Source organism: Ailuropoda melanoleuca, chromosome 1, assembly GCF_002007445.2.
Source record: "Ailuropoda melanoleuca isolate Jingjing chromosome 1, ASM200744v2, whole genome shotgun sequence".
In the NCBI taxonomy this organism is placed as follows: Eukaryota; Metazoa; Chordata; class Mammalia; order Carnivora; family Ursidae; genus Ailuropoda; species Ailuropoda melanoleuca.
In genome coordinates this window covers 103,324,402-103,346,933 of record NC_048218.1, presented here as the reverse complement: position 1 = coordinate 103,346,933, position 22,532 = coordinate 103,324,402, and the positions used below count along the sequence as shown (strand labels likewise).

Here is a 22,532-nt window from a genome sequence, read left to right as displayed (position 1 = left end):
ATACAACTATGCAATTGATTTATCCTTTCTGCTTTAACTGTGTTCTGTAAGTTTTGATATGTAGCAATTTCATTATTGTTCACTTCTAAGTATTTTTTAAATATCAGTTATGATTTTTTACTTGACCCAAGACTTTCTCAGAAATATATTTTTTAAATTTCCAAATACATGGAGATATTTTACATATCTTTTGTTACAGACGTTTGTTTTCTGAGAATATGGACTCTAATGGTGCTGTTCAGTAGTATAATGTGAACCACATTAGTAATTTTAAATTTTTCAATTGCCACATTAAAAGAGAAAAACAGGTAAAATGTATGATATATTTTACTTAACTCCATATATACTAATTATTTAAATATATAATCATCTTTAAAAATTATCACGGATATTTTAGATTTTGGGGAGGTACTAAGTTTTCAAATTTGCTGTGCATTTTAAATTTAGGTATCCTGTTTGAACCAGTTACACTTCAAGTGCTTAGAAACTACATATGGTTAGTGGCTACCATATTGGACTATACAGGTTAATCAGACAACAACTGTTTGAAATTCACTTTCTGGTGTAGGATGTCCATTTCATGTGAGCTGGAAAAAAATTATGTGTTTTTCTATTAATTGGGTACAGGCTTCTGTACATGATTTGCATTGTTTAAATCCTCTATATTTTTACTGAATCAATTGTCTGCTTGACCTTGGGTTGCTGCATTGCACATTACAGGAAGACCTCTCACATAATAGCCTGAAGTTGTGCAGTATACATGTCCATGGCCTTATTTGGTGGTCCCAGAGACTGACTCACATAACTGAGGGAACTGTGTTGAAATCTGCCACTATTGTATGTATTTTACAGTTTCTCCTTAAAGTTCTATAAAGTTTTACTTTATATAGTTGGAGGGAATTTTAACAGGTACATATAAATTTAGACTATGGTGAAATAACCTGTTATCACTATAAGCCAAGAATAATGAATTTTTCTTAAAGTTTACTTTGTCTAATATCAATATAGTTGCATGCTTCTTTTTCTTTAATATTTCCCTGTTACATCTTTAAAAAAAAAAAAGGAAATCTTCCCATGTCCTTATGTTTTTTAGATATGCCTCTTATAAAGAACATGTAGCTCATCTATGTTTGTTTATCAAGCCTCTTTCTCTTTTTTAACTTGTGAGTTTAATTTATTTACCATCATTGTGATTGCTACCTTAAGCTTTCTATTTTTTCCTCTTTTTCTGCACTGTTTCTACCTTTTGGGCCTTTGGGTGGAGGGGTATTATTGGAGTTTTGTTTATTTTCTTTGTGTTTTTCCTCTAATGGTATATTCTATTTCTTTCCTTTTAGTGGTTGTTTTTGAAATTTTATCATGCATACTTAATGAAGTCTAAAATTAATATCTCAGACTCCCCTTGAATCATGCAAAGACCAAAGAACACTTGAGCTCAAAACTATATTTTATACAGATATTTGTTTACAATTACCTGCATTCAGGACTGGCTACATAATTTTCAGGGCCCGGTACAAAATGGAAATGTGGGGCTCCTTGTTCAAAAAGCTACAAAGAAGCTTTTTTCCCTACCTTCACAGTATCTTTTTCAACCTGACATGGTGTTTTCTTGATTACTATTGAACGTTGTGATCCCTTGGACATGGGGAAATCATGCAGTGGATGCCGGCTTTCACAGACACCCAGTACTCTTCCCCAGGCTTCAGAGGAGGGGGTTTACATATGCCCTATCCTCACCCTTCCCCATGCAGGTACCTGCACCTGAGCCCACGTCCAAAGCAGAGGAAGCCCAGACGCTGGGCAAGGGGTGAGGAGCAGGGGCTGGAGAACCATCCTGGAAAGGCGGGGAGGTGGTAGGAGGTAGGACTGTATGGGAACCAAGGTTCCAAGCCAAGCCCCTGATACATGCTCAATTGTCCCATCAGACCTCACATAAAACACAAATTTAAAGATAAAATTATTAAGAATTTCTTGATGATGACCATAAAGCGTTAATTCTGAAGCACAGGATCCCCTTCAGAGCATGGGCCTTGTTCAACTGTCCTGATCATATGCCCAGGAAGTCCTCCCTGCATGTGTGTTTGCCAGTTTCTTTGCTCACATTTCCTCTTGCATGCTTGACCTTCCTTCTGAGATCTTACCCCTTCCTGCAAAGCATATTCTATAGAAGGTTCTTTCGCAAAGATCCTTTAGCTTGTAGAAAACACTCTGATTTTATTTATCTGAGCATATTTTATTTTGGTCTCATTCTGAAAGATAGTTTTGCTGGGTACCCAACTTTAGTTGGTGGTTATTTTCTCATAAAATTTTGAACATATCGTTTTGCTGTCTGACTTCCTTTGTGTTGGAGAATAAGCTTTCAATATGTTTGGGTTCCTTTGAAGATAATGGCTTTTTTTCCCTCCAGCTTCTTTTAAGATCTCTTTAACTTTGATGTTCTTCATGTTCACAATCAGATGCCCAGATGGGAAATTTATTTTTATTTATCTTGCTTGGAATCCATTTGGCTTCCTGATTTGTGAGTTAGTGTTTTTCCTCAATCTGGAATAGTCCCCTCAAATATTGCTTCCTCTCCCTTTTCTCTCCTCTCCTTCTGAAATAGTAAACTGATATATATTAGATCTTTTCACTCTGTCCTCCATGTATCAAGTTCTCTTTTATATTTTCCATATGTTTCACTTCCTGCACTTCACTCTGTATAATTTCTTTAAATCTCCTTTTCAGTTTATTACTTCATTTTTTAGCTATGAATAATCTGCTAAGGACCACCCACTGTTTTTCATTTTGATTATTATATTTTTAATTTCTGCAAGTTTGATTGGTTTTTTTTTTCATGTTTCATTAGTTATTTAAATCACTCTTTTATTTCTTTGAACATTTTATATTCTGTTTCTGAAAATTCAACACTTTAGAAAGTATGAGTTTGATTATGCTTTCATTTATGTCTGCTTGTTCTTTCTCTTACTGGCTTTTTTTTTTTCTTTATAGTTTTGTGATTTTTAAAAAATCAGGATCTCCTAGGTCTTGACTTTTTAAGCTGTAGAAAGTCTTTGAGTCCCAAGTTGAAGATAGGTTGCTCCCAAAAATATTGATGTTTTTTTCTATCAGGCATCTGGAGACAAAGTTAACCTATTACCACTTTAAGATACCTTTGCAACATGAAGCTGTTTGAACTACTTAGGTTGAATGAATTCATGATACAAACGTGCATTAGGGTTAGTTTGTGCTTACAAATTCCTGTGAGAGATTTGTGTTTTTCCCTCTACCTAGCACCAAAATTCAAAACCAGTAATTTTCTTTTGCACCTTGAGAAATGTTATTGAATTTTACACATACTAGGTGTGAATTTCACACATATCCTGCAGGTGCAGCTCTTTGAGATGCAGCTTCATGCAGGTGAGTTTCCTCTTAGACTCTTTCTCTCCTGAGTCCTTCATGGCTATGAAATTTAAAGCTCAAGTTCATCAGATTTGGAAGGTATCTTCAAGGCGAGAATTGGTTTCTATGCTCTATTTATTGTTGGGGGTTCTTCCTTTTACTTCACTTTTTTAAAGATTTAGTTTGAAATAATTACAGAAAATTACAAAGACTGTACAGAGAGAGTTTGTTTCTCTTTGGCCCATTTTTAATAACAATGACACAACTGTAAAAAACTAAGAAATTAACATTGGTATAATACAATTAACTAAACTACAGACCTTATTCAGATTTCAGTAGTTTTCCACTCATACCCTTTTTCTGTTCTTTCGCTTGAGTTTTGTTCTCCGCATCCTTCACACTTTTTGTCCAGCTCACTGATGAATTTTAAGATTTTTTTTTATAAGCTGAAAAAATGTTTAACTTATTTTCAGTAGGAGAGTTGTCAAAGTACCTAGTCCAACACACTTCTAGAAAGAGAAGTCTGGGGAGTTTTTCTTTTAATCATTTTCCCTCAAATGATATTCATAATCCTGATTACCACGTCCAACATGTCTTCTTATGCTTGTGTCCTTAAAATTTTCTAGCCTAGAAATGTAGGCATTATTTTTATTATGGTAAAAAATGCGTAATAATATTATAAGAGTGAGACTAGAAAAGAAATCAAGAGATAGATTGAGGGTCTATTATAATACTGTAGGTGGGAGAAAAAGTCAAGAGTCTTAACAAGGCTGTTGGTAGTGGGAAAGGAAGAGAAGAACTAGTTTGAAGTTCAGCCAGGGAGCAAAATATAGAATTTGGTGTTGAATAATGTGGTAGAACAAGGAGAAGAAAGGGTCAGAGAAAACTCAGGGATTTCAAACCAATGATTTTGACTTTTGAAGATTTTCAGAAGTCAAAAGGAAAAGCAAGATTGCAGGAGATGATGATGAATTCATTTTTTAATGTATCTGGTATTAATGGTTCATTAGGGTGGAGATGTCCAACAGGCAGTTATAATTGAAAGTCACAATTTTGAGAAAGGAGTCAGAGCTAAAAGGAACAAAGTGGTGATGGAAAAACAAAGAGATTAGAAAGAGGAATAAGCAGTGGAGAAGAATCACCTACATAGAAACTAAGGAGGGGCATGGTGATTACAGAAGAGGGAAGGAGCCCTGATCAACAAGTGTGCTTTTGCCACTACTTGTGATATTCAAAGGCTTAATTTCAGTGCCCCTGTGAAATGCTCTTACGAATCTTCTGCACTTACCTCCACCCAGAAGACTACAAACTAAACTTTAAGATTCATTTATGTGGACTAAAATATTAAAATGTTCTGTGTGTTTTCTTTTCAATTTTCTAATATGTTTGTACAATACCATATCTCATTACCTTCTACTTAATTTGGTTTGTTCCTATCAGTACTTGAGACAAGTAAAAAAATAAATAAATCTAGCAAGAACTGCAAACGTGTTGATTTTATGGCATACCCCAACATATTTTCCTTCTTTTAGGAAACAAAATATTGTCTAGTGTTAGAATTTAGTCATAAACTTTGGAACCATAATGTGTAATGTTTTATGATATCTATGACTCCACATATGTTGTTACTATTTCATGCAAAAGTAATAACATAACTTATTAAGCAAAAATTAAGCCTGAGAAAAGTATGTAGTATTTGTAAATTGCTGTTAATGGTAAAAGTAGTATCTAGTGGCAATATATATATTGCTAAAGAGAAGAAATAAGTGTAAGTTATGAAATACTATTCTCTGAGCCAGGAACTGCAATTTAGGAAGGGTGTCAGGGTCTTGACTCATTTGTTGGGTTTATGGTTTTCAGGGAATTAATGCTGATTTCACATCAGAAAAGCATCAAACAGCTGCAGGAGCTTCGACAGAAGCTGCTGAACGATGACAACTGGAGAGAGAAGGTAATGATAATGTAGCTCTCATCAGCATGTGTCTTATTTGCTTTTTAAAAATTCTCTTTGCCAGGAGACTATTCCAGATATTTGGCTTCCATGCACATTTTGATTCCTTCTGGAATTTCCTAGACCAAACATGCTTATAATGTGTATCTTTTCCAAAATATTAAACAACATAATGGGAAATAAAAAGGTAAAAACAGAATTTAAAATCTTGTAAAATTAAGATAGCCCTTAGTTCTCATGTAAAAGTGTAATTTTTATTTTGAAATATTTACCTTTTTCCTGTAAACGGACAGAATCTGCATTTGACTACATCCTTAAAAGCAGGGGAATATTAATTTATTCTCACAATTTCTCTGCTTTTAAGAAGATATTACAAGAGAATGGAAAATGACAGAATTACTCAGTTATGAACTTTTGGCAAAGTAAAATGAATAAGTGTTTAGCTCACTGTTTACAAAGAAAATATTTTCTCTTACAGTACTGAAAAATGCATTAATTTTTATCTTTGGATTTTTCTAAATTTTTCAAAGTTTCAAATAAATATGTATTACTTGCATAATTTTAAAGGATACAAATAATATTCTAAAAATTATTGGTCCCTACCTTTTCAGGCCTTGTACAGCTCTAGTCATTGAGGCTATAACCATTATCTCCGTGTCATAAACTTCTGATACTCCTTGATTGATCCCTGGGCCTCATCCTGAACAATGCCCTGAAGCCTTTCCAACTCTTTCTCTTGCCCATCTGATGCCTGCCCTAGCACTAGCCTCCATCCTTGGTTTTCTGATAACATTGTAAATTTATATCTGGAGGTAGAGCTGGCTACTGAAATTCAGATTGCTTGACTAAAGTCCTGACAACCTGTTTGGTTATTATCAGATTCTTCTCTATGATGACTCTACCCTATAATTTATAACCTCAAGCAACAAGCAGTGGCCACTTCAAACTAACATCTCCACCTGGACTCTTCCACCCTACTATCCACCAAATTGAAACCCTTTAGATATTGTTGCTGGCTCAGGTCAGTCCTAAATTTTTCACTTCTATTTCCATCCTTTACTCAGTTGGCCATACTCAAGCATTACTGGCCCTCTTTAAATCAATCCCACTTTCCTTGTCCCTCAGGGACAGCACAGTCAGGCTGTAAGAGAAATGATCACTATGACAACAGTCCCATAGAGGCAACAATTAAAAGTTGAGAATACAGACTAAAGTTGTTCTAAGTGGCTCATTCTTATTCTGTTTTATTTTGAAGTATGGATCTTTTCTTTTCCTTCTTCTCTAAAGCCCACATTTCTTTAATTCTTTCTAATTTTTATTAGAGGTACTAATTTTTATTGGGGGTACTCAATTGGCTAGTCTATTCTTATCCACTTCCTCCATCCTTACCAATCCATGTTTGAAAATACAAAAAGATGATCAACCTAACTAGCAATCCAAAAAATGCAAATTAAAACAATGAGATTATTTTTTTTAACCCATCCAGTTAACAACAGAGTGGTTTTGGCATTGTGGTAAGGTCTTATAAGATAATCATTCATACTCACTCTGTAAGGGGCTGGAAGTTACAACAACCCTTTGGAGAGCAATTTGGAAGTATGTATGAAGAGATATTGTAAACATCTCATCTTTTGATGCAGAAATTTCACTGATGGGATTAATGTGAATAGAGATTCACATATTCTTCCCTTCCTTCAAACACCTGAGCTCCTCTTAGACTGGTAGAGTGAACTTTCCTGCCTTTCCTGTATAGAAGTTCCTTATCTTCATGGTCACACCCCATGAAGGACTTTCAGATACAATCTACTGGAGAAGTCTCTGCATTTACAATCTACTCTATTACTGCTACTTAATGTACCCTGTCTGTGAGGTGCTAACACAGCAAGTGGACCAAGTTAATGTTAGAATTTGATTATATAGAAGCATTATGGTCTTGCTTCATGCTGTTAATTTGATGATGAAAATAAACGTATGTTAAGATTTTCTAAGTTCTTGCTAAGACCGTGATATCATTCTAATAAATAAATTATATCATAGATGTTTCTTGGCATATATAATTTTCTGTGTTATAAATGGGCATTTCATTTTGTTGAGAGGACATGTCTTCTTGTTAATAAATCTTATCATTTAGCTTAGCAGTAAATCAAAATCCAGACCAGTAAAGCCAAGGAATGATAATTATGTCTTGGCTCTGCTAGTTATTGAGACTATGAATAAAAAGTTCCCTAAAAGTCCTCTCATGAGGAAGGAAAATCACTAATATGACATTGTCATCTCTTTCTTGGGTCACTGTGCCTTTGTGTAGGAATGAAATGTTCCCTTTACAAATATATAATACACGTATTAGAATAAACTTCATAACTTAAATGCTTTTAACATTCAAAAAAAGTAGATAGCAATTTGTGCCTGTACTTAATTATTTTAGAGTATGTAAAAAGCACATAATAGAATCAATAATTGCTATGCAACAAGGATGGCACATTTTAAAATAAACTGCATATTTACTAATTGCCATAGATTTTTTTTTATTTCAAGTATTCCTTCGATGTGAAAAAAATAACGTGCATACTGAACATTTAAAATTGGTCCCAAAGGCACAGTGTTGTTACTTTTCAGTTAAAATTTTTGTAATTAAAAAATTTCCTGGGGTGCCTGGGTAGCTCAGTTGTTAAGCATCTGCCTTTGGCTTAGGGCATGATCCCAGAGTCCTGGGATCAAGCCCCGCATCGGGCTCCCTGCTCCACTGGGAGCCTGCTTCTTCCTCCCACTCCCCCTGCTTGTGTTCCCTCTCTTACTGGCTGTCTCTCTCTCTCTGTCAGATAAATAAATAAAATCTTTAAAAAAAAAAATTTCCTATAGCCAGACTGCTGACATTAAGCGATAGTCATATGTTGACTATTACTTTGTAGTGCAATAAACAAATTCCAAACAACTATTTTGTTAGATTATTATTAAGATATCATCCCATTTAGGAACATTTTAGACTTGAACTACTATTGACCTCATTTAAAATAGTACATAGAGCTTTTAAAAAACAATAGTTAGGAGCGCCTGGGTGGCATAACGGTTAAGCGTCTGCCTTCGGCTCAGGGCGTGATCCCGGCATTCCGGGATCGAGCCCCACATCAGGCTCCTCTGCTATGAGCCTGTTTCTTCCTCTCCCACTCCCCCTGCTTGTGTTCCCTCTCTCACTGGCTGTCTCTATCTCTGTCGAATAAATAAATAAAATCTTTAAAAAAAAAAAAAAACCAATAGTTAAAACAAACAAATAGAACCTTACTTCCTGGCTGGGCAATTGGATTAATAGTGAAAATGCAGGAGGGTGGGGGGAGTTTACCTCAAGAAATAGTCAATTCCAGCACAAAATGGAAGCAAACAGAAAATCTCAAATTCTTCTTCAAAATAGAAGAACCAAATGGATGAATAATTCCTAATGTGTTTAAGTGTACTATTAATGGAATTAAAAAGGATAGCTTATGAAATAACAAAATTTGACAGGGATGAACTTGTCATAAAATATCTATTTTCATTTATTCATAATAAATGAATGGCTAAAAAGAATATTGAGAGCACACTTTAATTTGTAAAATTATAATGTAATTTTCAAAATTGAACTAATAAAATAAAATTTTAGATCTAGAATAGCCTGTAAATATCAACTGATTTAAACCCTTAATCAAGATAATAAGAATAATGTCCATTTTTAGAGTGTTTATTATATGCCAGGCCTTGTGCTTAATGCTTTCCATAAATGTAATTTTAATTATTATAAAATTATTATTCCCATTTGCACATGGAAAAAAATAAGGCTCAGAGAAGTTAAGTAAGTTACCTTACTTACTTACTGCCAAGTTTCTATAGCCAGGAAATAGCAACTGATACAAACCGGAAAAAAAAAAAAAAAATGAGAGCTAACTACAAAATCCAAAACTTCTGCATTTGGCCTGGATGGACTAATAGAGGCCAGATTTACCCTCCCTCCTAACTAACTAAACCACTGGAGAAAAGATAGAAAACAATGGTTTCAAGACACTAACTATCAGACAATGAAGGACAATGATTCTTACAGATAGGAGACAAATGAGGTGAGCTCTGTGACTACCTGAACTTAGTTTCTTGAAATAAATTTAAAGCCATGGTGCAGGAAGTGTGAATCTAGGTAGTTTGGCAGGTTCTTTGAGTTAAGGAGACCAGAGAGAGCAAGATAGCTAGAATTCACAGGATAGTGTTCTCAGGCAAGAGCGGCCCATAGAAAGAATGCTGGAGATCTACAAAGAGTCCCCATTAAGTACATGTATGGTCAGTACATATGTGTGGGGAAAGTACCCAAAGGCAGAGAAAGACCCATCTGAAAGGACTAGAGAGGAGTACCAAATGCTCACACAAGGCCAGTATGGAAGACCTATAAATCACAGGGCATTGGTAGAGTTCTCAGAAGGGTCTTGCATCAGTAGTAGGAAAAAACTAGCCCTAGACTAAATGCTGAGCTGACTCTAGCTAACACATTTTAAAAGGAAGAACTATAAAAATCAAGCTAATTCAAAGAAACTTAACTGCATCCCAGAGCAGAGTTCAATAATTCTCCTAGGAATATAAAAATATCCAGCATCTAACAAAGTAAAATTTATAGTGCCTACCATTCAATCAAAAATTGCTATCCAAAAAGACATAATGAGAGAAAAATCAACAAATAAAAACTGATTCAGACAGGCACAGATATTAGAATCACCAGATAAGGACATTAAAACAGTTGTGATAACCATATTCCATTTGCCCAAAAACTAGAGGGAAAGTTGACCATGTTAAGTAGAGATATGGAAGATACAAAAAAGATCTAAAGTGAACTTCTAGAGTTGAAAAGTACAATATCTAAGATAAAGAGTACAATGGATGGGATTAATGGCAGATTAGACATTCCAGAAGAAAAGTTTAGTGAACTTGAAGACACACAGTTGAAAGAATCCAAATGAAACAAAAATAGAAGACTCAAAACAAACAAGAACATCAGTGAGCTATGAGATAAATTCAAGTGGACTAATATATGCATAATTGGAATCCCCAAAGGACAGGAGAGAGAAGGAAGGACAGAAAAAATATTTGAAGAAATAATGGCTGAAAAATTTAAGATTTAATGAAAACTATAAACCACACATTTGAGAAGCTCAACAAACCTCAAGCACACCGAGGAACATTCTAATCTAATCATTCAAAAATAGTGATAGAAAATCTTAAAAGCAACCAGAAAATAGCAGACATGTTATTTTGGATGATAGCAGATTTTTCATCAAAGACAGTATAAGTGGGGCACCTGGGTGGCTCAGTTAAGTGTCCAGCTCTTGACTTTGGCTCAGGTCATGATTTCAGGGTTGTGAGATTAAACCGCACATTGGGCTCCATGCTGGGTTTGGAGCCTGCTTAAGATTCTCTCTCTCCCTCTGCCCCCACCACCCCCCCAAAAAAAGACAATATAAGCAAGAAGAAGGTGGGACTAAAAGTACTGAAAGAATGAGGGGATTGGGAGTGCAAGCTGCTGATCTAGAAATCCATACAAAGTGAAAATATCTTTCAAATATAAGGGTGAAAGACTTTTTCAGAGATGAAAAAGCTGAGCAAATATATCACCAGCACATCCACACTGTGAGAAATGTTAAAAGAAGTCCTTCAATCAGAAGAAAAATTGTACCACATGAAAATAAGGATCAATACAAAGGAATGTAGGACATCAGAAATGGTAAAAATGTGGATAAACTCATTTAATTATTTAAATTTCTTTAAAATATAGTTAACTATTGGAACAAAAATATAAACAACCTAATATGAGATTTATAACATGTAGAAGCAAAATATATTACAAAAATAGCACAGTGAGGGGAAAATGGAAGTATACTCTTGTGAGATTCCTATACAGGAAGCGTTGTATCACAGCATTAAGTTAAATATGTAGTCTATAGGGATGCTTGGGTGAGTCAGTCAGTTAAGCATCTGCCTTTGGCTCAGGTCATGATCTCGGGGTCCTGGGATCAAGTCCCACATCAGGCTCCTTGCTCAACAGGGAGCCTGCTTCTCCCTCTCCCTCTGCCTACTGCTCCCTGCTGCTTGTGCTCTCTCTCTGAAAAATAAATAAATAAAATCTTGAAGGAAAAAAAAAAGATGTAGTCTATAAATTCTAAAGCAACCACAAAAATAGAAAAAACATTATATCTAACAAGCCAACAAAGGAAACAAAATTGAATTAAAAAAAAAAAAACTTCCGAAGAAGACAAAACAAGAGGAAAAGGAAAAGAAATGGGCTGAATAGAAAACATATAGCAAGATATCTTTAAAGCTAATCATATCAATAATCAAATTAAATGTAAATCATCTAAACCAGGGGTCAGCATACTTTTCTATAAAGGAGCAGTTAGTAAATATTTTTGCTTTGTGGGGACATTGAGTCTCTGTTGCAACCACTCAACTCTGCGCATCGTAGTAGCTTAAAAACAGCCATAAACAATAAGCAAATGAATGGGCATGGCTGAATTTAGTCTGTGGGCCATAGTTTGCCAAGCCCTGGCCTAAATACCCCCATTAACTGACAGAGATTGTTATGTTGGATAAAAATGCAAGATTCTACTCTATGCTTCCCTACAAAAAAATACACTTTAATATGAAGAAATATTTAAACAAATAGGTTAGAAATAAAGGATGCATAACACAAAGTATACGCTAACACAAATCAAAAGAAAGCTAGAGGAACTAGTTTCTATTAAAACAGTAAATTTTGGGGTGCCTGGGTGGCTCAGTCAGTTTGGGGGCTAACTCTTGATTTCCGCTCAGGTCATGATCTTAGGGTCCTGGGATCAAGCCATGTGTCAGGCTCCACTCAGTACAGCATCTGCGGGAAGAGTCTCAATTTCTCTCTCCCTCTGGCCCTTCCCCCAGCACGTTCTTTCTCTCTCTCTCTCTCAAATAAATGAATAAATATTTTTTTAAAAAAAAGTAAATTTCAAAGCAAAGATAAGAGAATATTTAGAATATTAGCAAGGATAATGAACATCATTTCATAATGTGTAAGAGATCAGTTCACCAAGAGGACATAAAAATCCTAAATGTTTATTCACCTAAAAACAGGGTTTTAGGGTTTTAAAATTAAGCGAAAATTGATAGAACAGCAAGGCAAAATAGACAAATCCATAATTAGAGTAAGAGATGTCAATAATAGCCTTTCTCAATAATAATTGATAGAAAAATACCTGGAAAATTAGTAGAGATGTATTCTATGGAAAATAATATAATAGTTTTTTAGAACAACTTATTTTTAAAGAAATATATTGGACAGCACCATTAACAAACATGATCTAATCGATATTTATAAAATTCTCCACTTAAGAGCAGAATAACCGTTCTTCTCAAGTGCACATGGGATATTTACTGAAATAGATCTATTCTGGAGCATACATAACTCTCAATAAATTTAAAAGGATTCAAGATATACAAAATATTTTTTCTGACTACAGTGAAATTAAAATAGAATTTATTAACAAAAAGTTATCCGGAAAGGTCCCCAAATATTTTGAAACTAAATAAATACCAAGTCCATGCCCTTAATCACTATGCTATGTAGATGTGTGGGGAGACAGGCTACGTGGAAAAATGAAACGTGCTGAGCCATGGGATCTACCAGAAACACCTAAGTGTGCACGTCCCCTCCACCTCATAGTACCTCTGTGATCGTGGTGAAGGTACTTAACCTCTCTGGGCCTATTTCATAATCCAGTGTGAATAATAATTATTATATATTATTATATATTATTATTATATGTTGTAAGAATTAAATGAGTTAATATATAAAATGTGTTCAGTACCATGCCACCCTACCTTGTACTGGTATCAAGTGAATATTTTCTCCTTTCATCCTGACTTTACATAGTTTTTGGCAGGACTTCAATACATATTCTGATTCCTTAACATTGGTTTTTACTGCAAAGTCTGTGTATTTGAATAATCATCTACTTTACAATATTTTTATTCAGTAGTTAATTCATAAATAATCTGAAGTATTAGTTTTCAACCAGCATTTTTTTAACTTTTGGAAAATAGTAAAATAATTTATTTTAAGGAGATTTATTTTTAAAAATTATATACATACATCAAATATAAACAAATGACCTAATTACTACTTTGGCATCTGAAATTCTCTTGCTTTTTATAGGGATTGTCAGTAGTGAGTGATTATGTTACAACATGGTGTTTGGCTCCATAGACAGAAAATTATTGCAGAATCAACCACAAATATCTCACTTGGAAAAGTGAAAAGACAGAATTTTGCACATCAGTATTAGACATAGGTGTTATAAATACAAATTATGTGTTTCAACACAAATACAAAGGGAATTAAAAACAACATACTCAGAGTGCTCTAGAGTCATCAGGAAGCCTTCACCACAGAGGGAGTTTGAGGTAATGGGAGATATGGGTAAATAAAAAGCAAAAAAATTAAAAACTGAAATGTGTACAGAGATAACAATTTATTTTACTTTGTGTTAACTCCTGAACTCATATATTATTCATGCTTTGGATTTAGAAATCAGCATTTCCCCATGATTATTAAAATTACTATTAATTATTATATAAAGTGGTTTATATTTTATATAAGCATCATCACCAAATTCATTTATTTTGCATAAACTTAAGTTCTGCCATCTAGGACATCTTATTTATTTTTTTATCTAAGATATTTTTTCAAGGTTTTATTTCTTTCTTTGAGAGGGAGGGTGAGCAACGGAGCAAGAGAGAGCAGGAGCAGGGGAGAGGGGCAGAGGGGAGAAAGAAGCAGACTTCCCGCTGAGCAGGGAGCCCAGCTCCATCCCAGAACCCCAGGATCATGACCTGAGCTGAAGGCAGAAACTTAACCAACTGAGCCACCCAGGTGCCCCTATCTAAGATATTTTAAAGAGCTTATATCAACATATAAAAAACATAAACATAATTTGGCATGATTCATTTTCTCAATGACAAATAATATACTGCTTAAAAAAATCATTGTGTTTTTGGGCTCATCATTTTGTTCAAACTATTCAGATTATGAAGGAACAAGTAGTATCATCTTTCTGTGCTACAGTGTCAACACATTCAGATGGCCCTTAGCTTCCTTCAGTGTTTAGAAATCCCACCTGAAGCTCGTTACTTTGCTTCTCTTTCTCTGGTTGTGCAAATTAAAAATCAACTCAGTGATAGTAAATCACTCTTCTCTCTTCTATCTACATGCTTTTTCTTTCCCACCTTCCTTCTGTTCCTTTTTTTTTTCTTTTAAGATTTTATTTGTCAGAGAGAGAGAGTGCATGAACACAAGCAGGGGGAGTGGGGCAGGCAGAAGGAGAAGCAGGCTCCCCACTGAGCAAGGAGCCCCATGCGGGACTAGATTCCAGAACCCTATCCCAGGACCCTGGGATCATGACCTGAGCTGAAGGCAGATGCTTAACCGACTGAGACACCCAGGTGTCCCCTTCCTTCTATTCCTCCCTTTTTTACTCTCTACCTACAAGGAATAGATTAGGGGCAAGAAGGATTTGCTACTTGACTTGCTGCTTGACTCTTTCAGTCCATCAGCTACCTCCTTTTCTTCCCTGAATACTTTCTGTTTTATCCTCTTCTAGGGGCTCTACTGATTTCCTAAATGGCCTCTTCCCCATAATAAATTAAAAAATATTTTTTAAAGAGTCCTTCTAAAGTCTTTCCATCATCTAATTTACAGTTTGTCTTGTCCCACTTAGTCTGTGTATATATATATTTTTAATGTTATACATTTATTTGTCAGAGAGAGAGAGAAAGCACAAGCAGGGAGAGCAACAAAGAGAGAGGCAGGCTCCCTGCTGAGCAAGGAGCCCAATGTGGGACTTGATCCCAGGACTCTGGGATCATGACCTGAGCTGAAGGCAGATGCTTCACCAACTGAGCCACCCAGGTGTCCCCTGTTTATATTCTTATTCTCTTAATTCGAGCAATCAATCCGTATTTTGAAAGATGTCTTTTTGTCCTAAAATAACTCTTTGGCTCTACCAATTAGCCAAACAAGGAATTTTTTTTGAACACTTGATATTTTAGTACCTCAGCACACATTTTTCTTGAGCTTCTCAAAAAAATGTCTTATTTAGTTGTGTTTTTTAGTAGTGTCAAGGTATCTTGTAGGCTATTAACTCTTTTAAAGTTACACCTTGCAAATTTTTCAAATGTTTTGCATTTGATATCCTCCTTTCATGTGTTCCTATCTATTCCAGTGTGGTTGGAGTGCTGTGTCGTAATCAAATGGGGAAAGTGAAAGTCAGGTGGAGGAAGTCCAGGGCTGTCATAGAAGGTATTTGCCTTGTGCCCAACATAGTCGTGCAGGCCAAGGGAGAGAAGGGAGCTGGACTGTAGTCAGTGCTGTGCCTACCAGGTGCCATGCTCGGCATGAGGCTATGTTCATCTAAGGGAGGGGCACTTTCTCAATTCACACAAAGGTGTCACATGGGCTGGTGGTGGCCCAGTAGGAGATCATGTATGGGAGTTTTGATTTTATACTAACATACTGAGAAACCACTAAGAGGGAATAAAATAGTCCAATTTATATTTTGTAAAGAACACCCTGCTGTGTGGATCATGGATTGGACAAAAGCAGGAGTGGAAGTAAGGAAGCCAGTGAAGAGGTGATGGTGGCCAGAGCTGGAGCGTTAAGAATGGAAATGAAAAGAAATGAATGGATTCAAGGCATCTTTTGGAGGCAAAGTGAATAGAACTTGGTGTTGGATTAGGTGTTAAGAGTAAAAATGTCCCAGTTGCAGACTTGAATAAGTAGATGGATTGTGGTTATGTGTGTCCTGACTGGGGAAGGAACAGGTGGGGAGGGGATGGTATGTAGGTTTCTGGTTCAATTTATTTGAGACACCTATGGTATATCTCAATGGCTAGCAGGAGGCAGGTAGATGTAAGTACCTGGAATTCAGAAGAACAATTGTTTTGGGGGTTTTTTTTGTGTGTCTTCCTGAGTACCCCTGAGGCTTCCCTTGCTTTTAGGAGTCTGAGAACAACACATCTGAGCAATGCTATCACGTTCCTAAATGATCCTTAGCATCCTTTTTCTCAAACAATCCAGAAACTTATTTTGAGAGAGCCAAAATAGCTCCTTGCCTTGAATATAAACATAATTGTTTTGCCCTGGAGGAAACGCTTAGTCTAACAGTGCAATAAACTCAACTGACCCCACACTGGGGCTAGTCTTTTATCTGTATTTTATTTAATTTAAAGCACTTTATGTAAACTTTCTTAGCAAATTTTCTGTTTCCTGGTACCCTGGTTTCAGTGTTTCCTGAGAAATTCATGTCGACCTCTTTCCTTCTCTCCTAGTGGTCTGAATCCCAGAGTCACAGTAAGTCAAGTTTGACAGTTTTTCTCCCAAGTTATCTGGCATTTACTCCCTCTAAGAATTTATAATCATGGCACAATGTAAATCTAGAGCTAGCCTGTCACTGAGATTCTCTAATCTCACTAGATGAACGACCAGGCCTGAATGACTCCAAAACCCATAGATTTGTTCTTTCTTTTGCTCTAGTGGGCAGAGCCAAAAGCAATGGTTAAAAACCACAGGGAGAGAGATGTTGGCTCAACTAAAGGAAAAACTGCCTAATGCTTAGCGCCGTCTGAAAATGGAAATGCTCGCTGGGAAGGAGTGAGTTATGGTTTCTAGTGGTGTTGAGGCACAGGGCAGACAATCATTTAGTGCAGATTCTGTGGTAAAGACTGAAGAGTCAGAGCACAGAAGTAATCTCCACTGACTATTGAATCCCTGCTCCTGCTAGAGCTTTATACATGCGTTCTGTCCCGTTCATCTTCATAACAATTCCCAAGGGAACTAGTTGTAACTCCACCAGGAGAGGTTATAGTCACAATTTAAGATTATATAGCTAGAATGTGGCAAAGCCAGGCTTTACAGCCAGAATTTAAACTCAACTTCATCTGAATCCAAAGCCCTTGCTTATTCTTTTCATAATTCATGGAAGCTTGAGAAATGGAACCAGGGGATTTCTAAGGTCCCTTCCAGTGCTGTGGTTCTATATTAGTATAACATGGATACAGGCATCGCTGACTTGACTGTGTTTTCCTTAATCATCCTTCTGGCCTCAATCACATTAAAATGATAATCTGTGACTCCAACACTTTCTGAAATCTTCAGCAAGAAAAGACCATTTTAAAAAATCAACATTTGTACTTTGTATCCCCTCTGAGCTTTCAGTAGAATGTAATCTAAAGTCCTCAAAATCTTTTTTATTTTTTTCTTACAGGGTTTCTGGGAGAGACTGAGTTTATAATACAAATATACAGAAGACTAAGCTTTTGGGGCGCCTGGGTGGCACAGCGGTTAAGCGTTTGCCTTCGGCTCAGGGCGTGATCCCGGCGTTCTGGGATCGAGCCACATCAGGCTCTTCTGCTGTCAGCCTGCTTCTTCCTCTCCCACTCCCCCTGCTTGTGTTCCCTCTCTCGCTGTCTGTCTCTATCTCTGTAGAATAAATAAATAAAATCTTTAAAAAAAAAAAAAAAAGACTAAGCTTTTAATATTTCTCAAAACTGTGATAATATATTGTCCTAATTTCTCTACTCATTTTACAAGTCTTAGAAGGTCTTAGAGGATCTTGAAATATTTGACCCAAGGTCAATTTTTCTGGCCTAAGTTCTGAGTCAGATTATTTTTAAATATTAGAATTAAAAAATTAGATTCATTAAAAAATTATTAGAATTAATTTTTTTTAAATTAGAGTCTGAAAATAAGCTTAGTTTACTCATCTTCCAGTTGAATGGCTTTATATGTGTGTTAAATACTATTTTCTAGATTGAAGCTGAGCTGGCCAAGGAAAGAGCCCGACATTTAGTTGAATTTGAGGAGCAAGCTCTGCTTTTTAAGGAAGAAGCTAAACTAGAACTTGATATTGAAAAGGAAAAACACCAAGAAATAATCCAAAAGTATAAGAAAGAACAAGAGGAATTGCAAACGAAGGTCTGTCATTATGATGTTCATTATTATTTAATGGGTTTGAAACTATAGATGTTGGCTATTTCTTTCTAAGAGCACTATACGGTATTTTTAACTCAAGGAGCTTCCCTCAGGGTCATTATGCCTTGGTTTTAGCTTCATAGGTGGAATGGTTTGGATAGTCTCCAGAATGAATAGCTGAGATAAATCATATAAGCGTGCAATACAACTATGCATGGAATATTTTTTCTGCTAAAATAAACTTTTTTTAAAGATTTTTTTTGGGGGGCGCCTGGGTGGCACAGCGGTTAAGCGTCTGCCTTCAGCTCAGGGCGTGATCCCGGCGTTATGGGATCGAGCCCCACATCAGGCTCTTCTGCTATGAGCCTGCTTCTTCCTCTCCCACTCCCCCTGCTTGTGTTCCCTCTCTCACTGGCTGTCTCTATCTCTGTTGAATAAATAAATAAAATCTTTAAAAAAAAAAAAAGATTTTTTTTTTTATTATTTGAGAGAAAGAGCGAGAGTGAGAGAGAGAGAGATCATGAATGGGGGTGGGGGGAGGAGAACCAGACTCCCCACTGAGAGCTAAGCCAAACCTGGGGCTGGATCCCAAGACCCTGGGATCATGACCCAAGCCAGAAGTCAGACATTTAACCTACTGAGACACCCAGGTGCCCCAAAATAAATCTATTTTTAAAACAGCATAAATTAGGGGCACTTGGGTGGCTCAGTCACTTAAACATTTGACTTCAGCTTGGGTCGTGATCTCAGGGTCCTGGGATCCAGCCCCAAGTTTGGCTCAGCTCTCAGTGGGGAGTCTGCTTCTCCCTCTCCCTCTATCCCTCCCCCCTTCCTGCTCCTCCTCTCTCTCAAATGAATAAAATCTTTAAAATAATAAATAGAAATAAAAGAGCATAAATTATATAACTAATAATTAGCGTGGTTAGATATTCCAACACCTCAAATATCCAACATCAAATGATAATGAGGTGTTTTACATAATTAACGTTTTACCAACAACTAAAGCCTATCTCCTTTAATTGCAAATATTTCCAATTCTAGATATTTTTGAATGAAGGGAAGTATTTTAAAAATGTAATCCACCTCCATAATTTCTGAAACAGCATGTCCTAAACATAAGTTTTTTAAAGATTTCATTTTTAAGTAATCTCTACACCCAACATGGGGTTCAAACTCACAACCCCGAGATCAAGTCACATGCTCTTCCAACTGAGCCATCCAGGGGCACCCTAACCATAATCTAAGGTTTTGTTTAGGTTGCCCTGTTATTATAAGACCTGAGTGTCATATATATGCATGTTTTTGTGTATGTGTATATGTTTGTGTGTACATATATGTGTGTGTGTATTAACCAAGACCCAGTGGGGAAATCATACTTCGAATAAACTCACTAACAGTCTGTGTAAATTAAGTATCAAATGAGACTTAACGGCCTCTACTTTGGTGTACAGGAGATACAGTACAGCCTTTTCAATAGCACTGTGAACGATAGGCAGGGCCGCCCGCGTTGAGTATATGACAAGCACAAAATCACAAGGCCCTACACTCCAAAAAGGCTACATATCACTTGGGTTTGATGCTATGCAATATTGTCTTGAAATTCTTAATAATTTTATCTTTGAATCTGTGTTTTGTAAGTAAAGTTCTTTTGGGACAATGGTGCACTTGCTGGGAGGTTGAAGTCTCACCTCACCCAAATTTCTACAACTCCTAGACTAGTTTTCTCCGAGAACAGCCCTCTTAAGGCAGGCCCCAACTTCCCAGAGGTTATGGTTTCTCAAAAGAAGTCATAAATCCAGATTTTGTAAGTGAATTCTCTTGATTTTTAAAAGCTGACTCCCTTTTTGAAGAGATCAAAACATATTTGTGGCTATGTGAGTCTCCTCTCCCGAGGATAACCTGGTCTATTTCAGTGTTGGCTCTCCTCTGGATGATGGAAACTACTGCTCAGACCTAGCAATGACCCTCTTCCTTCCTGTATTAATTGAACATAATGGAATATTAATTTAGTTTTTAAAGTTACTAAGTGTGAATAGATTTCTTGCAGAAGTTATTTGTAATGTAAATTTAACAGTTGAAACAAATCTTGGATACATAGCTCTTAAGTAATAGTTCACAAAATCCTTGGAACTTTGGTCAATGAATGTTTTCCAGATTCTTCATGAACTGGTTTCTTGTTGTACTAATATTTATACTATAAGGATATCCATAGCATAAATAATAAGGATATGTTTCATCAGAAGCAGCTTTGTTCTTCCTGGTTTGTTTTCTGTTCTTTGTTTTGTTTTTTAAGCAGAAGGAAAACAAGCAGTTTTTCGCTTCTAAAGACCCCATGACTCTCAGGAAAAGCTGCTCGTCTTCGCTTGTCTCTTCATCTCTCATTCTCTCATCTCTTTATCTAGAGGTACCACCTACACAGACAGTCTGTTTTCAAAGTGTTCTGGTATTCTCTAAAATTGCACAGTCTAATATGTTAGCCATGTGTGGCAACTTTAATTTCAGTTAATTAAAAGTAAATAAAATTTAAAATTCTGTTCCTCAGTCACATTAGCCACATTTTAAATGCTCACCAGCCAGCCCTGGCAAGCCGGAGCCTATTGAGCACATCTCTTCCCAACTCAGCAATGGGCCATGGTGAGAATATTTACACCATGGAGACTAGATACAAATCTGGCTTTTGTGCATATGTGAGTCAGTTGCTAAACATTTACTGACACACTACTATCAATAGGCACATGTGTCTAGTGGGTACCATATTGGACATCACAGAATATCCCTACCATCACAGAAGGTTCTGTTGGGCAGTGCTGCTCTAGAAGGTGTAGTATCTGAGGTACCTCTAGTCATTGTATGTAAGAAAGAAAAAAATGTATCCAGTGAAAACTTGCTGCTATGGTATGAGTAGAGTATAACTGTGGTGCTCCCCTATATGCATCCCCAAACATCTGGCATTTCTAGTTCCCAAAGCCACCCCATACTGAATCCAGACAGGCACCGGGATCAAGACTTGAGCTGTCCTTGGTAGCTCAATCCAGACACAGAGATTTATGTATTTCCAAGGATGCCCAAGTGATTAATATGCGATTCCATTTAAGGTGGTACATTTTAGTCTTAACTTTTAAAAAGAAAATCTTGGAGGCCTACATAATGTCATAGGATTTGTTTTCATTTGATCAGAAGAGTACATTGATTATTTAGAATAAACCTCTTAGAACTAAGAACTCTCTGGTTACCTAGAGATATTGTCTACAAACTAATACAAGATTTATCTTACAGATATCTGACTTAATCGCAGGCGCTACTAGAGAGCTGAGGCTGGAAGTGGCCACTCTTGAAGAAAAACTCCGTGACTCTTGTATACGATATACTGAAGATTCTGAGTCAAAGGAGAAAGAAATCGAAAACCTTAAAAATTTGGTTGCAGAATTTGAATCCCGCTTGAAGAAGGAAATTGATAGTAAAGATTCTGTTTCAGAGGACTTGAGGAAGGAAATGCAGCAGAAGTCAGAGGAGCTAGAGAGAGCAGTGCTGGCGCAAGCACAGCTGATACAGCAGTTTAACCAGTCCCAGGAGCAGGTAGGAACAGATGATGGTGCCATCGCTGACAGTGAAAGAGCACACGTTCCTTCCAAAAACCAGACAAGCAAATGAAAACGTGAAAGGCAGCTTGGTGTCATGCAAAGAGTCGAGGACTATTAGTCAGGGACTTGGAATTACATCCTGCTTGTGTTCTTTACTAGGCAGTCACTTAACCTCTCTGCACCTGGCTTCCTTTTCTATAAAATGAATTCACTGAACTACATAATCTCTACAGTTTCCTGGCACTCAGTTCTATGTTGTAAATGACTATTTAAAACTTCTAAGACTAGGAATCTTTGTATATTTATGTCTGTTTTGATGTTAAATCTTTGCCAAAGAAACTTTTAGAGCACTTGCCACTTAAGTTCAGAAAATAATTTGGACAATATATTTTATTTTATTTTTTAAGATATTTATTTATCTGAGAGAGAGATCATGAGCAGGGGGAGGGGCAGAGGGACAGGCAGACTCCCCGCTGAGCAGAGAGCCCAGATGTGGGACTGGATCCCAGGACCCTGAGATCATGACCTGAGTCAAAGGCAGACACTTAACCGGCTGAGCCACCCAGGAACCCCTGGACAATATATTTTAAAAGTAGTTTCTCTTTAGGGCTCTATCTTT

General features: G+C 36.4%; 1 protein-coding gene across 1 annotated transcript in view; it reads left to right on the top strand.

Moving 5' to 3' along the window:
* Positions 1-22,532, top strand: part of LEKR1 (leucine, glutamate and lysine rich 1) — a 174,328-nt gene that overhangs the window by 137,602 nt on the left and 14,194 nt on the right. Inside the window, exons 12-14 of the mRNA XM_034663981.1 lie at positions 5,239-5,329; positions 18,171-18,335; positions 21,609-21,908. Coding sequence (XP_034519872.1) covers positions 5,239-5,329; positions 18,171-18,335; positions 21,609-21,908 — 556 coding nt within the window. The remainder of the gene's footprint in view (positions 1-5,238; positions 5,330-18,170; positions 18,336-21,608; positions 21,909-22,532) is intronic.